This window comes from Ranitomeya imitator, chromosome 3 (genome assembly GCF_032444005.1).
Source record: "Ranitomeya imitator isolate aRanImi1 chromosome 3, aRanImi1.pri, whole genome shotgun sequence".
Lineage (NCBI taxonomy): Eukaryota > Metazoa > Chordata > Amphibia > Anura > Dendrobatidae > Ranitomeya > Ranitomeya imitator.
In genome coordinates, this window is record NC_091284.1 from 15,681,472 (window position 1) to 15,698,463 (window position 16,992).

At 50.5% G+C, this 16,992-nt stretch overlaps 1 protein-coding gene across 2 annotated transcripts in view; it reads left to right on the forward strand.

The window, feature by feature from the left end:
* SIDT1 (SID1 transmembrane family member 1) overlaps positions 1-16,992 on the forward strand; it is a 103,065-nt gene that overhangs the window by 40,960 nt on the left and 45,113 nt on the right. For both annotated transcript variants that reach the window (XM_069760535.1, XM_069760536.1), the window contains exons 7-10: positions 2,060-2,143; positions 3,668-3,761; positions 5,745-5,816; positions 8,429-8,522. In XM_069760535.1, the coding sequence (XP_069616636.1) occupies positions 2,060-2,143; positions 3,668-3,761; positions 5,745-5,816; positions 8,429-8,522 (344 nt within the window). The remainder of the gene's footprint in view (positions 1-2,059; positions 2,144-3,667; positions 3,762-5,744; positions 5,817-8,428; positions 8,523-16,992) is intronic.

Consider the following 16,992-nt stretch of genomic DNA (forward strand, 5'->3'; position numbering starts at 1 on the left):
CCACGGCCTCAAAAAGCAAAATGAAAGGGGTTCTCCGAAATTAGGCAAATTAAAGTGAAAAGTGGCGAGTGCCCGTCAGACTCAGATTTCCACCAGTTTTGTCCCAATCCTGGAGGATTCCTTCCATCCTGGTCTCCCATATAAAGGGGCTGCTGGACGGCTCCGGTCCACGGCCCCGATCACCCCACCCTGGACATGCTTCTTCAATGGCTGTGTGACAAGTGACACAATACATGATCCGTCTCGCTGGCACCGGCGGGCAGGAAATACCTGCATACAGAATAAACAGCTGCACCTAGAACGAGAGAGGAGAGGACTACCACTCCTATCATTCATACATACATACAGCACAACAGGAGACCCCACCATCAATACCAGGCATCACCCATAGAAATATGCACTGCTCAAAAAAATAAACGGAACACTTGAATAACAGAATCTAACTCCAAGTAAATCAAACTTCTGTGAAATCAAACTGTCCACTTAGGAACAACACTGACAATCAATTTCACATGCTGTTGTGCAAATGGAATAGACAACAGATGGAAATTATTGGCAATTATCAAGACCCCCTCAATAAAGGAGAGGTTCTGCAGGTGGGGACCACAGACCACATCTCAGTACCAATGCTTTCTGGCTGATGTTTTGGTCACTTTTGAAGGTTGGTTGTGCTTTCACACTCGTGGTAGCATGAGACGGACTCTACAACCAACATAAGTGGCTCAGGTAGTGCAGCTCATCCAGGATGGCACAGCAATGCGAGCTGTGGCAAGAAGGTTTGCTGTGTCTGTCAGCGTAGTGTCTAGAGGCTGGAGGCGCTACCAGGAGACAGGCCAGTACACCAGGAGACGTGGAGGGGCCGTAGGAGGGCAACAACCCAGCAGCAGGGCCGCTACCTCAGCCTTTGTGCAAGGAGGAACAGGAGGAGTACTGCCATAGCCCTGAAAAATGACCTCCAGAAGGCCACAAATATGCATGTCTGCACAAATGGTTAGAAACCGACTCCATGAGGATGGTCTGAGTGCCTGACGTCCACAGTTGGGGTTGTGCTCACAGCCCAACACTGTGCAGGACGCTTGGCATTTGCTACAGAACACCAGGATTGGCAAACTTGCCACTGGCGCCCTGTGCTCTTCACAGATAAAAGCAGGTTCACACTGAGCGCATGTGACAGACGTGACAGAGTCTGGAGACGCCGTGGAGAGCGATCTGCTGCCTGCAACATCCTTCAGCATGACCGGTTTGGCAGTGGGTCAGTAATGGTGTGGGGTGACATTTCTTTGGAGGGCCGCACAGCCCTCCATGTGCTCGCCAGAGGTAGCCTGACTGCCATTAGGTACCGAGGTGATATCCTCGGACCCCTTGTGAGACCATATGCTGGTGCAGTTGGCCCTGGGTTCCTCCTAGTGCAGGACAATGCCAGACCTCATGTGGCTGGAGTGTGTCAGCAGTTCCTGCAAGATGAAGGCATTGAAGCTATGGACTGGCCCACCCGTTCCCCAGACCTGAATCCGATTGAACACATCTGGGACATCATGTCTTGCACCATCCACCAACGTCACGTTGCACCACAGACTGTCCAGGAGTTGGCGGATGCTTTAGTCCAGGTCTGGGAAGAGATCCCTCAGGAGACCATCCGCCACCTCATCAGGAGACTGCTCAGGCGTTGTAAGGAGATCATACAGGCACGTGGAGGCCACACACACTACTGAGCATCATTTCCTTGTCATGAGGCATTTCCACTGAAGTTGGACCTGCCTGTAACTTCATTTTCCACTTTGATTTTAAGCATCATTCCAACTCCAGACCTCCGCGGGATATTAGTTGTGATTTACATTGATCATTTTTAGGTTTTATTGTTCTCAAGACATTCCACTATGCAATGAATAAAGATTTACAACAGGAATAATTCATTCAGTGATATCTAGTATGTGGGAGTTTAATGTTCCCTTTATTTTTTTGAGCAGTGTATAATGACTGTCACTTTCATGCACCACTGATCGCACTACAAGTCTCAGCCTTCCCACTAGGGTGACGTCTTGTCTGCTCTCTTGTCCAGTGTCCCGTCTACGATCTGGATCATAATGTGGAGTTCAACGGCGTCTACCAGTCCATGACCAAAAAAGCCGCCATCACCATACAGGTGGGTCCTGCAGGGTTCAGGGTGGCCTTAAACAGGGCCAGGTATCGGTGGGTGCAAATGACGACCCTCAGTGTATGGGGCCCTCTAAGCGCACAATACCCATGAGCAAGCTCAGCAATATTCAGCACAGAATGGCGGTATTATTTGGAGCTGGATGGCCATATTCTTGGTGGCTGTATATAATTTGGACACTTGATAGCGGCATTATTTGAGCTGTTTATGCCAGTATTATACTAGTACAATTTTGAGGCATTACATGAGCTGAGTATGCGTTTATCATTATATACAGTATGGCGGTATTATTAGTATACTGATTGGCAGATTTGTTTTGCAATAGATTGTATTATGCTGGCACTATATAGTAGCCATCTTATTAAGGCGCTGAATAACGGTATTATTCAGATATTGAATGGTTATTTCATATCTAAATAATACAGTGCCGTAATGATACTGCCTCCAATATAGTGCCAACATAATGACAATTATTTAGGCATTGAATGTCCGTGTTATGTTGGCACCATATAGTAGTGTTATCAGGACATTGTACTGGCGGTATTCATTGGACATTGCTGGTTGATTTGGACGTCAGTATTATGCTGCACTATGTGGTAGTATCGAGGCATTGTACGGTGCTATTATTTAGGTATGCAGTGACAATTTTCTTTGGGCATACATTGTCAGTATTATGTGGTAGTATTGAGGCACTGTATGGTGGTATATACATCTGGAGTAACCATTTTCTTTGGGTGTACATTGTCAGTATTATGTGGTAGTGTTGAGGCACTGTATGGTGGTATATACATATGGAGTAACCATTTTCTTTGGGTGTACATTGTCAGTATTATGTGGTAGTGTTGAGGCACTGTATGGTGGTATTATATACATATGGAGTAACCATTTTCTTTGGGCGTACATTGTCAGTATTATGCGGTAGTATTGAGGCACTGTATGGTGGTGTTATATACATATGGAGTAACCCTTTTCTTTGGGCGTACATTGTCAGTATTATGCGGTAGTATTGAGGGACTGTGTGGTGGTATTATATACATATGGAGTAACCATTTTCTTTGGGCGTACATTGTCAGTATTATGCGGTAGTATTGAGGTACTGTATGGTGGTATTATATACATATGGAGTAACCATTCTCTTTGGGCGTACATTGTCAGTATTATGCGGCACTACAGGGCAGTATTATTTGGTTACTCTATGAAGCGGTTCCTTGCTGTCTGGTGACCCATGGCTGCGATGTTCCTTCACTTTCTCTAGGATTGATGCTTTGTCCCCATCAGATGAAGTTTCTTCCAGGGATCGATGGTTTCTTAGAGGGAACGTCTCACATGCCCCCGGCTAATCAGAGGGGGGACCTAAGCCGACACCTCGGCCAGTCATAACCCCGACCTCTCGATTAGCGCAGTGGCGGCTGCACACGAGCTGACGGACCCCTTGGGGTAGAGCTTGGGGGTGTCCGAGCTCCGTTTCTTCCTCATTCTCTGGTGGTAATTTGCCGTTTCGTCTCCCTCCAGAGGAAGGATTTCCCTAAAGGTCAGTTCTATACGGTATTCGTCATCAAGCCTGAAGACTACGCCTGCGGCGGCTCCGTCCCCGAGTCCGCGATAGGTAAGAGGCGCCTCCTGCTGGTCACAAGGGAGAACTGCAGCTGCTCGCAACATTCTGCATCAATTAGTCGTCATTTTCAGATCACTGCTTCCTGTCAGTGAATGAGAACATCGCACTGTACATTGGGTCAGTGACATCTCACAGCTGAGGGTCTGTTACAGTCACGTGTCATAGACAATCCTCTGTGAGATGAACAGGCTGAACTCACCTGAGGCTGCAGAGTATGGCAGCATTATATATATAGTTATATGAAAATGTTTGGGCACCGCTATTAATCTTAAGCTTAATGTTTTATAAAAATTGTTTTTTTTTTTTGCAACAGCTATTTCAGGTTCATATATCTAATAACTGTTGGACACAGTAATGTTTCTGCCTTGAAATGAGGTTTATTGTACTAACAGAAAATGTGCAATCTGCATTAAACAAAATTTGACAGGTGCATAAGTCTGGGCACCCCACCAGAAAAGTGACATTAATATTTAGTAGATCCTCCTTTTGCAAAAATAACAGCCTCTAGTCGCTTCCTGTAGCTTTTAATGAGTTCCTGGATCTTGGATGAAGGTATTTTTGACCATTCCTCTTTACAAAACAATTCCAGTTCAGTTAAGTTTGATGGTCGCGGAGCATGGACAGCCCTCTTCAAATGATCCCACAGATGTTCAATGATATTCAGGTCTGGGGACTGGGATGGCCATTCCAGAACAGTGTAATTGTTCCTCTGCATGAATGCCTGAGTAGATTTGGAGCAATGTTTTGGATCATTGTCTTGCTGAAAGATCCATCCCCTGCATAACTGCAACTTTGTCACTGATTCATGAACATTATTGTCAAGAATCTGCTGATACTGAGAGGAATCCATGCGTCCCTCAACTTTAACAAGATTCCTGGTGCCGGCATTGGCCACACAGCCCCAAAGCATGATGGAACCTCCACCAAATTTTACTGTGGGTAGCAAGTGTTTTTCTTGGAATGCTGTGTTTTTTGGCCGCCATGCATAACGCCTTTTTGTATGACCAAACAACTCAATCTTGGTTTCATCAGTCCACAGGACCTTCTTCCAAATGTGCTTTTGCATACCTCAGCCGACTCTGTTTGTGGCGTGCTTGCAGAAACTGCTTCTTTCGCATCACTCTCCCATACAGCTGCTCCTTGTGCAAAGTGCGTTGTATAGTTGACCGATGCACAGTGACACCATCTGCAGCAAGATGATGCTGCAGCTCTCTGGAGGTGGTCTGAGGATTGTCCTTGACTGATCTCACCATTCTTCTTCTCTGCCTTTCTGATGTTTTTCTTGGCCTGCCACTTCTGGCCTTAACAAGAACTGTACCTGTGTTCTTCCATTTCCTTACGATGTTCCTCACAGTGGAAATTGACAGGTTAAATCTCTGAGACAGCTTTTTGTATCCTTCCCCTGAACAACTATGTTGAATAATCTTTGCTTTCAGATCATTAGACAGTTGTTTTGAGGAGCCCATGATGCCACTCTTCAGAGGAGATTCAAACAGGAGAACAACTTGCAAGTGGCCACTTTAAGCAGCTTTTCTCATGATTGCATACACCTGGCTATGAAGCTCAAAGCTCAATGAGGTTAGAAAACCAAAAAAAGTGCTTTAGTAAGTCAGTAAAAAGTAGGTAGGAGTATTTAAAACAAGAAAATGATAAGGGTGCCCATACTTATGCACCTGTCAAATTTTGTTTGAATGCAGATTGCACATTTTCTGTTAGTACAATAAACCTCATTTCAAGGCAGAAACATTACTGTGTCCAACAGTTATTAGATATATGAAACTGAAATAGCTGTTGCAAAAAAAAACAATTTTTATAAAACATTTAGCTTAAGATTAATAGGGGTGCCCAAACTTTTTCATATAACTGTACATAAGAGTGCTGCCCCCTAGTGGGCAGACAATGAGAGCCCCCACTAACATGCTAGGACCCTGCGTATTTCTGCCACAATGAAACTTTTTTTAAACTTTCTTTTAGGGACAGGTAACCGCACCTGGAATCTGAAGCGGGTGAAGCACATGGAGGTGACGATCACGCCGTCTATTAACAGTGCGTGCCCCCCTATACACTATATACCATGTAACAGAGGAGAATACACACCGAACGGAGAGGTCAAATCAGTAACACAAATGTAGAGTACAAAAAAATTGTTTATTAATGATATGAACAGAGGAAAGAAATTGGCCATGCGGTAGTGATCACACACAGTCTGTATCCGCCTAAAACCCACGAACCAACGTGCGAAAATGAACAACTAGACACAATGATGTATAAACAAGTCTGTGCAAAAGATGGAGAAAGTGTGTCACAGAGAATGCACAATATAGCGGGTGTCAAAATAACTATGTGCTATGTAAGAAATAATGAATAACTAAATGAATGTGCGCTATGAACGTCCTGTGCATGTGCTTAATAGTTAAAGACAGGCAACCAAAAAGGTCATAGTAACAACTGGGAAAAAAATAGTATGATAATGTAGCAAGAATGTTAAAGGTAGTGGTTTAAACAACTGAGAGAAAAAAAAGAAAAATGGATGAAGGACTTTGTTCCGAAACGCACGTCGGGGCGCGTGTCTGCCTACTTTCACCGAGCCACACAGATAACCATGTACCAGGTCACTGGGCTATTTGTTATATATTCTTTTGCACTTCTGTTACTTTGCAGTGTAGCGGCCATATCGGCATGATGCTCCTGCCTGACGCCCGAGCTGCTTCATGTAGTGAATTCTGAGATTGATCGCAGCGCTATTCACTACACGTTTAAGTATCTACCTTTAACATTCTTGCTACATTATCATACTATTCTTTCCCCAGTTGTTACTGTCACCTTATTGGATGCCTGTCTTTAACTATTAAGCACATGATACATATACATACCTTCTGATTCCAGGTACGACCATTGTACTATGTAAACTTGTTTTTCAATATCTATGTAAACTCGCCCTATAGTGCACCTGGCACCGTCAGTAGATTGCGACTTATATGTATTTTTGCTGCTCTGTACCTTTATCTTAGGTGCTTTGAGCCAGCGTTTGGTGGGTGTCGCATATATTTTTTATGCACAGGACATTCATCTTTTTGGTACATAGCGCTGTTAGCTCCATCTGCACTAGCAGTGACGGACCTGGAAACGCTGCAGCCCGCGTCTCGGGGTCCGTCACTCAGTGACGGCACATTGCTAGCGCACGCCCATTGTGTCCGCCATAGAAAGTAATGGCGGCGTTAACGGACTATGTTACACTGCGTTATGCCGCGGTGTAATGTAGTCTGTTTAACGGGTCACACTAACGCAGTGTTAACCCAGCCTTACTTAATTTTTCCCAATTTCTACATTACACCACATGAAGAAAAAAAAAGGCGATATAGTGTCACTCTGCACAGTAACAGGACCGCCCCACCCCCATTTAAAACAGTGTCCTCAAAAAATAAAATAAATACATCACTGCAGTAATAATATCCCTTAATTAGCCCCTATGGTAACACTATTCCCCACCCTGGCCCCGTTTATCTCATTCCTGGCTCCAGCCATGTGTTCTCCCATCCTGCCCTCATGAGTATCCATTCTGCCCCATATGATTGCCCCATCAGTCTAAGCCACGTATAGGGTGTATACAAATATAATACCCCTAGAAGTCCTCGAACAACAACACCCGTGTCCAGTGCTCCCAGTTATGGGCACAGACTTCTGGTAAGGTGACACCTTACCAGAAGTCTGTGCCCATAACTGGGAGCACTGGACACGGGTGTTACCTGCCGACGCAGGGACTCCCTTCATCTTGAAAAGAAAATTCCCCACATATATATATTTCAGCTAGTTCCCCTGAGGATTCTCCCCTATGGGAGAGGAAACGCGTAGGGAAGGTTACCTTATCGTGGTGGGTACAATACATTAGACTGACTTGGGAACTGCCCTTGTCAGGGCGGGAGCCACGCAGGGGCACGACTGGGGTAGTATAGAGACATTTTTCTCCCCCTCCCCCCGAGGTATTGCAGTGGATACTCCCGAAATAAGGACTATTTGGTGAGACAAAACCATTTTTTTAATAGAGCACCGGTTATATGAGCACTTTTTTTGGCACTGTTCACAAGCGACGTCATTATCCATTAGATATTTTAACATGGTCTAATAAAAGTTATATTTTAGATTTATATATATGAGTTGTTCTCTTAGCTTATGTGCCCCATCAGTCTCCATCATATCCATCATGTCCCATGATCCTGCACGATCTGTCTCCAATCCTGCCCCATGTCTTTCATTCTGCCCCTCCAATTGGCTGGCGGCTGTTGTTAACTATTGACGTGCGGGCACGCGCCCGCACGTCAATAGGAAACCGCCGCAGCGCCGGTAGGGGCCCGATGAGCAGATGAGACGGGGCCTGATGCAGGCCCCCTCTGCCCACCGGGTCTATACGCCAGTCGGGGCAGTAATGCCCTGATGGCGGCGGGCAATCTGAGCGGTAGCCCAGGGCCCCTCCACACCACTGGGCCCTGGGCTACCGCCCAGATTGACCCTCTTATAATCCGCCCCTGATACATCTATACGGGATATTCACTGTTTGCAGTTGCTTTACATTGCTTGTTACATGTGTAACTCTCACTATATACAATGTGTAGCGCTAGTCACGTGACCTGGAGGAAACATCTTTATTTTCTGACCCCCAGATTCCGTCTACATCCACGCCACCCTCCTGTGCCTCCTCTTCTTCCTCATCTTCTATCTGGGGGCGTTTCTGGTGTTTTTCATTCATCATTTAAGGTGGGTTCCCCTACTGGTGACTGTGGGTAGTACATGTTAGTGGTGGGAGCTGCTCCCTCCTGTGGTGACTGTGGGTAGTACATGTTAGTGGTGAGAGCTGCTCCCTCCTGTGGTGACTGTGGGTAGTACATGTTAGTGGTGGAGCTGCTCCCTCCTGTGGTGACTGTGGGTAGTGCATGTTAGTGGTGGGCGCTGCTCCCTCCTGTGGTGACTGTTGGTAGTACATGTTAGTAGTGGGAGCTGCTCTCTCCTGTGGTGACTGTGGGTAGTACATGTTAGCGGTGGGAGCTGCTCCCTCCTGTGGTGACTGTGGGTAGTACATGTTAGTGGTGGGAGCTGCTCCCTCCTGTGGTGACTGTGGGTAGTACATGTTAGTGGTGAGAGCTGCTCCCTCCTGTGGTGACTGTGGGTAGTACATGTTAGTGGTGGGCGCTGCTCCCTCCTGTGGTGACTGTTGGTAGTACATGTTAGTAGTGGGAGCTGCTCTCTCCTGTGGTGACTGTGGGTAGTACATGTTAGCGGTGGGAGCTGCTCCCTCCTGTGGTGACTGTGGGTAGTACATGTTAGTGGTGGGAGCTGCTCCCTCCTGTGGTGACTGTGGGTAGTACATGTTAGTGGTGGAGCTGCTCCCTCCTGTGGTGACTGTGGGTAGTGCATGTTAGTGGTGGGCGCTGCTCCCTCCTGTGGTGACTGTGGGTAGTACATGTTAGTGGCGGGAGCTGCTCTCTACTGGTGACTGTGGGTAGTACATGTTAGTGGTGGGCGCTGCTCCCTCCTGTGGTGACTGTGGGTAGTACATGTTAGTGGTGAGAGCTGCTCCCTCCTGTGGTGACTGTGGGTAGTACATGTTAGTGGTGGAGCTGCTCCCTCCTGTGGTGACTGTGGGTAGTGCATGTTAGTGGTGGGCGCTGCTCCCTCCTGTGGTGACTGTTGGTAGTACATGTTAGTAGTGGGAGCTGCTCTCTCCTGTGGTGACTGTGGGTAGTACATGTTAGCGGTGGGAGCTGCTCCCTCCTGTGGTGACTGTGGGTAGTACATGTTAGTGGTGGGAGCTGCTCCCTCCTGTGGTGACTGTGGGTAGTACATGTTAGCGGTGGGAGCTGCTCCCTCCTGTGGTGACTGTGGGTAGTACATGTTAGTGGTGGGAGCTGCTCCCTCCTGTGGTGACTGTGGGTAGTACATGTTAGTGGTGAGAGCTGCTCCCTCCTGTGGTGACTGTGGGTAGTACATGTTAGTGGTGGGAGCTGCTCCCTCCTGTGGTGACTGTGGGTAGTACATGTTAGTGGTGGGAGCTGCTCCCTCCTGTGGTGACTGTGGGTAGTACATGTTAGTGGTGGGAGCTGCTCCCTCCTGTGGTGATTGTGGGTAGTACATGTTAGTGGTGGGAGCTGCTCCCTCCTGTGGTGACTGTGGGTAGTACATGTTAGTGGTGGGAGCTGCTCTCTACTGGTGACTGTGGGTAGTACATGTTAGCGGTGAGAGCTGCTCCCTCCTGTGGTGACTGTGGGTAGTACATGTTAGTGGTGGGAGCTGCTCCCTCCTGTGGTGACTGTGGGTAGTACATGTTAGTGGTGGGAGCTGCTCCCTCCTGTGGTGACTGTGGGTAGTACATGTTAGTGGTGGGAGCTGCTCCCTCCTGTGGTGACTGTGGGTAGTACATGTTAGTGGTGGGAGCTGCTCCCTCCTGTGGTGACTGTGGGTAGTACATGTTAGTGGTGGAGCTGCTCCCTCCTGTGGTGACTGTGGGTAGTACATGTTAGTGGTGAGAGCTGCTCCCCCCTGTGGTGACTGTGGGTAGTACATGTTAGTGGTGGGAGCTGCTCCCTCCTGTGGTGACTGTGGGTAGTACATGTTAGTGGTGGGAGCTGCTCCCTCCTGTGGTGACTGTGGGTAGTACATGTTAGTGGTGGGAGCTGCTCCCTCCTGTGGTGACTGTGGGTAGTACATGTTAGTGGTGGGAGCTGCTCCCTCCTGTGGTGACTGTGGGTAGTACATGTTAGTGGTGGGAGCTGCTCCCTCCTGTGGTGACTGTGGGTAGTACATGTTAGTGGTGGAGCTGCTCCCTCCTGTGGTGACTGTGGGTAGTACATGTTAGTGGTGAGAGCTGCTCCTTCCTGTGGTGACTGTGGGTAGTACATGTTAGTGGTGGGAGCTGCTCCCTCCTGTGGTGACTGTGGGTAGTACATGTTAGTGGTGAGAGCTGCTCCCCCCTGTGGTGACTGTGGGTAGTACATGTTATTGGTGGGAGCTGCTCCCTCCTGTGGTGACTGTGGGTAGTACATGTTAGTGGTGGGAGCTGCTCCCTCCTGTGGTGACTGTGGGTAGTACATGTTAGTGGTGAGAGCTGCTCCCTCCTGTGGTGACTGTGGGTAGTACATGTTATTGGTGGGAGCTGCTCCCTCCTGTGGTGACTGTGGGTAGTACATGTTAGTGGTGGGAGCTGCTCCCTCCTGTGGTGACTGTGGGTAGTACATGTTAGTGGTGGAGCTGCTCCCTCCTGTGGTGACTGTGGGTAGTGCATGTTAGTGGTGGGAGCTGCTACCTCCTGTGGTGACTGTGGGTAGTACATGTTAGTGGTGGGAGCTGCTCCCTCCTGTGGTGACTGTGGGTAGTACATGTTAGCGGTGGGAGCTGCTCCCTCCTGTGGTGACTGTGGGTAGTACATGTTAGTGGTGAGAGCTGCTCCCTCGTGTGGTGACTGTGGGTAGTACATGTTAGTGGTGGGAGCTGCTCCCCCCTGTGGTGACTGTGGGTAGTACATGTTAGTGGTGGGAGCTGCTCCCCCCTGTGGTGACTGTGGGTAGTACATGTTAGTGGTGGGCGCTGCTCCCTCCTGTGGTGACTGTGGGTAGTACATGTTAGTGGTGAGAGCTGCTCCCTCGTGTGGTGACTGTGGGTAGTACATGTTAGTGGTGGGAGCTGCTCCCCCCTGTGGTGACTGTGGGTAGTACATGTTAGTGGTGGGAGCTGCTCCCTCCTGTGGTGACTGTGGGTAGTACATGTTAGTGGTGAGAGCTGCTCCCTCGTGTGGTGACTGTGGGTAGTACATGTTAGTGGTGGGAGCTGCTCCCCCCTGTGGTGACTGTGGGTAGTACATGTTAGTGGTGGGCGCTGCTCCCTCCTGTGGTGACTGTGGGTAGTACATGTTAGTGGTGAGAGCTGCTCCCTCGTGTGGTGACTGTGGGTAGTACATGTTAGTGGTGGGAGCTGCTCCCCCCTGTGGTGACTGTGGGTAGTACATGTTAGTGGTGGGCGCTGCTCCCTCCTGTGGTGACTGTGAGTAGTACATGTTAGTGGTGAGAGCTGCTCCCTCGTGTGGTGACTGTGGGTAGTACATGTTAGTGGTGGGAGCTGCTCCCCCCTGTGGTGACTGTGGGTAGTACATGTTAGTGGTGGGAGCTGCTCCCCCCTGTGGTGACTGTGGGTAGTACATGTTAGTGGTGGGCGCTGCTCCCTCCTGTGGTGACTGTGGGTAGTACATGTTAGTGGTGAGAGCTGCTCCCTCCTGTGGTGACTGTGGGTAGTACATGTTAGTGGTGGAGCTGCTCCCTCCTGTGGTGACTGTGGGTAGTACATGTTAGTGGTGGGAGCTGCTCCCTCCTGTGGTGACTGTGGGTAGTACATGTTAGTGGTGGGAGCTGCTCCCTCCTGTGGTGACTGTGGGTAGTACATGTTAGTGGTGAGAGCTGCTCCCTCCTGTGGTGACTGTGGGTAGTGCATGTTAGTGGTGAGAGCTGCTCCCTCCTGTGGTGACTGTGGGTAGTGCATGTTAGTGGTGAGAGCTGCTCCCTCCTGTGGTGACTGTGGGTAGTACATGTTAGTGGTGGAGCTGCTCCCTCCTGTGGTGACTGTGGGTAGTACATGTTAGTGGTGGAGCTGCTCCCTCCTGTGGTGACTGTGGGTAGTACATGTTAGTGGTGGGAGCTGCTCCCTCCTGTGGTGACTGTGGGTAGTACATGTTAGTGGTGGGAGCTGCTCCCTCCTGTGGTGACTGTGGGTAGTACATGTTAGTGGTGGGAGCTGCTCCCTCCTGTGGTGACTGTGGGTAGTACATGTTAGTGGTGGGAGCTGCTCCCTCCTGTGGTGACTGTGGGTAGTACATGTTAGTGGTGGGAGCTGCTCCTTCCTGTGGTGACTGTGGGTAGTACATGTTAGTGGTGGGAGCTGCTCCCTCCTGTGGTGACTGTGGGTAGTACATGTTAGTGGTGGGAGCTGCTCCCTCCTGTGGTGACTGTGGGTAGTACATGTTAGTGGTGGAGCTGCTCCCCCCTGTGGTGACTGTGGGTAGTACATGTTAGTGGTGGGAGCTGCTCCCTCCTGTGGTGACTGTGGGTAGTACATGTTAGTGGTGAGAGCTGCTCCCTCCTGTGGTGACTGTGGGTAGTACATGTTAGTGGTGGGAGCTGCTCCCTCCTGTGGTGACTGTGGGTAGTACATGTTAGTGGTGGGAGCTGCTCCCTCCTGTGGTGACTGTGGGTAGTACATGTTAGTGGTGAGAGCTGCTCCCTCCTGTGGTGACTGTGGGTAGTACATGTTAGTGGTGGAGCTGCTCTCTCCTGTGGTGACTGTGGGTAGTACATGTTAGTGGTGGGAGCTGCTCCCCCCTGTGGTGACTGTGGGTAGTACATGTTAGTGGTGGGAGCTGCTCCCTCCTGTGGTGACTGTGGGTAGTACATGTTAGTGGTGGGAGCTGCTCCCTCCTGTGGTGACTGTGGGTAGTACATGTTAGTGGTGAGAGCTGCTCTCTCCTGTGGTGACTGTGGGTAGTACATGTTAGTGGTGGGAGCTGCTCCCTCCTGTGGTGACTGTGGGTAGTACATGTTAGTGGTGGGAGCTGCTCCCTCCTGTGGTGACTGTGGGTAGTACATGTTAGTGGTGAGATCTGCTCCCTCCTGTGGTGACTGTGGGTAGTACATGTTAGTGGTGAGAGCTGCTCCCTCCTGTGGTGACTGTGGGTAGTACATGTTAGTGGTGAGAGCTGCTCCCTCCTGTGGTGACTGTGGGTAGTACATGTAAGTGGTGGGCGCTGCTCCCTCCTGTGGTGACTGTGGGTAGTACATGTTAGTGGTGGAGCTGCTCCCTCCTGTGGTGACTGTGGGTAGTACATATTAGTGGTGAGAGCTGCTCCCTCCTGTGGTGACTGTGGGTAGTACATGTTAGTGGTGGGAGCTGCTCCCTCCTGTGGTGACTGTGGGTAGTACATGTTAGTGGTGGGAGCTGCTCCCTCCTGTGGTGACTGTGGGTAGTGCATGTTAGTGGTGGAGCTGCTCCCTCCTGTGGTGACTGTGGGTAGTACATGTTAGTGGTGGAGCTGCTCCCTCCTGTGGTGACTGTGGGTAGTACATGTTAGTGGTGGGAGCTGCTCTCTACTGGTGACTGCGGGTAGTACATGTTAGTGGTGGGAGCTGCTCTCTCCTGTGGTGACTGTGGGTAGTACATGTTAGTGGTGGGAGCTGCTCTCTCCTGTGGTGACTGTGGGTAGTACATGTTAGTGGTGGAGCTGCTCCCTCCTGTGGTGACTGTGGGTAGTACATGTTAGTAGTGAGAGCTGCTCCTTCCTGTGGTGACTGTGGGTAGTACATGTTAGTGGTGGGAGCTGCTCCCTCCTGTGGTGACTGTGGGTAGTACATGTTAGTGGTGAGAGCTGCTCCCCCCTGTGGTGACTGTGGGTAGTACATGTTAGTGGTGGAGCTGCTCTCTCCTGTGGTGACTGTGGGTAGTACATGTTAGCGGTGGGAGCTGCTCCCTCCTGTGGTGACTGTGGGTAGTACATGTTAGTGGTGAGAGCTGCTCCCTCCTGTGGTGACTGTGGGTAGTACATGTTAGTGGTGGGAGCTGCTCCCTCCTGTGGTGACTGTGGGTAGTACATGTTAGTGGTGGGAGCTGCTCCCTCCTGTGGTGACTGTGGGTAGTACATGTTAGTGGTGAGAGCTGCTCCCTCCTGTGGTGACTGTGGGTAGTACATGTTAGTGGTGGGAGCTGCTCTCTCCTGTGGTGACTGTGGGTAGTACATGTTAGTGGTGAGAGCTGCTCCCTCCTGTGGTGACTGTGGGTAGTACATGTTAGTGGTGAGAGCTGCTCCCTCCTGTGGTGACTGTGGGTAGTACATGTTAGTGGTGGGAGCTGCTCTCTCCTGTGGTGACTGTGGGTAGTACATGTTAGTGGTGAGAGCTGCTCCCTCCTGTGGTGACTGTGGGTAGTACATGTTAGTGGTGAGAGCTGCTCCCTCCTGTGGTGACTGTGGGTAGTACATGTTAGTGGTGGGAGCTGCTCTCTCCTGTGGTGACTGTGGGTAGTACATGTTAGTGGTGAGAGCTGCTCCCTCCTGTGGTGACTGTGGGTAGTACATGTTAGTGGTGGGAGCTGCTCCCTCCTGTGGTGACTGTGGGTAGTACATGTTAGTGGTGAGAGCTGCTCCCTCCTGTGGTGACTGTGGGTAGTACATGTTAGTGGTGGGAGCTGCTCCCTCCTGTGGTGACTGTGGGTAGTACATGTTAGTGGTGAGAGCTGCTCCCTCCTGTGGTGACTGTGGGTAGTACATGTTAGTGGTGGGAGCTGCTCCCCCCTGTGGTGACTGTGGGTAGTACATGTTAGTGGTGAGAGCTGCTCCCTCCTGTGGTGACTGTGGGTAGTACATGTTAGTGGTGGGAGCTGCTCCCTCCTGTGGTGACTGTGGGTAGTACATGTTAGTGGTGAGAGCTGCTCCCTCCTGTGGTGACTGTGGGTAGTACATGTTAGTGGTGGGAGCTGCTCCCTCCTGTGGTGACTGTGGGTAGTACATGTTAGTGGTGGAGCTGCTCCCTCCTGTGGTGACTGTGGGTAGTACATGTTAGTGGTGGGAGCTGCTCCCTCCTGTGGTGACTGTGGGTAGTACATGTTAGTGGTGGGAGCTGCTCTCTACTGGTGACTGTTGGTAGTACATGTTAGTGGTGGGAGCTGCTCCCCCCTGTGGTGACTGTGGGTAGTACATGTTAGTGGTGAGAGCTGCTCCCCCCTGTGGTGACTGTGGGTAGTACATGTTAGTGCTGGGAGCTGCTCCCTCCTGTGGTGACTGTGGGTAGTACATGTTAGTGGTGGGAGCTGCTCCCTCCTGTGGTGACTGTGGGTAGTACATGTTAGTGGTGGGAGCTGCTCCCTCCTGTGGTGACTGTGGGTAGTACATGTTAGTGGTGGGAGCTGCTCCCTCCTGTGGTGACTGTGGGTAGTACATGTTAGTGGTGAGAGCTGCTCCCTCCTGTGGTGACTGTGGGTAGTACATGTTAGTGGTGGGAGCTGCTCCCTCCTGTGTTGACTGTGGGTAGTACATGTTAGTGGTGGGAGCTGCTCCCTCCTGTGGTGACTGTGGGTAGTACATGTTAGTGGTGGGAGCTGCTCTCTCCTGTGGTGACTGTGGGTAGTACATGTTAGTGGTGGGAGCTGCTCCCTCCTGTGGTGACTGTGGGTAGTACATGTTAGTGGTGAGAGCTGCTCCCTCCTGTGGTGACTGTGGGTAGTACATGTTAGTGGTGAGAGCTGCTCCCTCCTGTGGTGACTGTGGGTAGTACATGTTAGTGGTGAGAGCTGCTCCCTCCTGTGGTGACTGTGGGTAGTACATGTTAGTGGTGGGAGCTGCTCCCTCCTGTGGTGACTGTGGGTAGTACATGTTAGTGGTGGGCGCTGCTCCCTCCTGTGGTGACTGTGGGTAGTACATGTTAGTGGTGGGAGCTGCTCCCTCCTGTGGTGACTGTGGGTAGTACATGTTAGTGGTGGGAGCTGCTCTCTCCTGTGGTGACTGTGGGTAGTACATGTTAGTGGTGGGAGCTGCTCCCTCCTGTGGTGACTGTGGGTAGTACATGTTAGTGGTGGGAGCTGCTCCCTCCTGTGGTGACTGTGGGTAGTACATGTTAGTGGTGGGCGCTGCTCCCTCCTGTGGTGACTGTGGGTAGTACATGTTAGTGGTGAGAGCTGCTCCCTCCTGTGGTGACTGTGGGTAGTACATGTTAGTGGTGGGCGCTGCTCCCTCCTGTGGTGACTGTGGGTAGTACATGTTAGTGGTGGGAGCTGCTCCCTCCTGTGGTGACTGTGGGTAGTACATGTTAGTGGTGGAGCTGCTTCCTCCTGTGGTGACTGTGGGTAGTACATGTTAGTGGTGGGAGCTGCTCCCTCCTGTGGTGACTGTGGGTAGTACATGTTAGTGGTGGAAGCTGCTCCCTCCTGTGGTGACTGTGGGTAGTACATGTTAGTGGTGAGAGCTGCTCCCTCCTGTGGTGACTGTGGGTAGTACATGTTAGTGGTGAGAGCTGCTCCCTCCTGTGGTGACTGTGGGTAGTACATGTTAGTGGTGGGAGCTGCTCCCTCCTGTGGTGACTGCGGGTAGTACATGTTAGTGGTGGGAGCTGCTCCCTCCTGTGGTGACTGTGGGTAGTACATGTTAGTGGTGGGAGCTGCTCTCTACTGGTGACTGTTGGTAGTACATGTTAGTGGTGGGAGC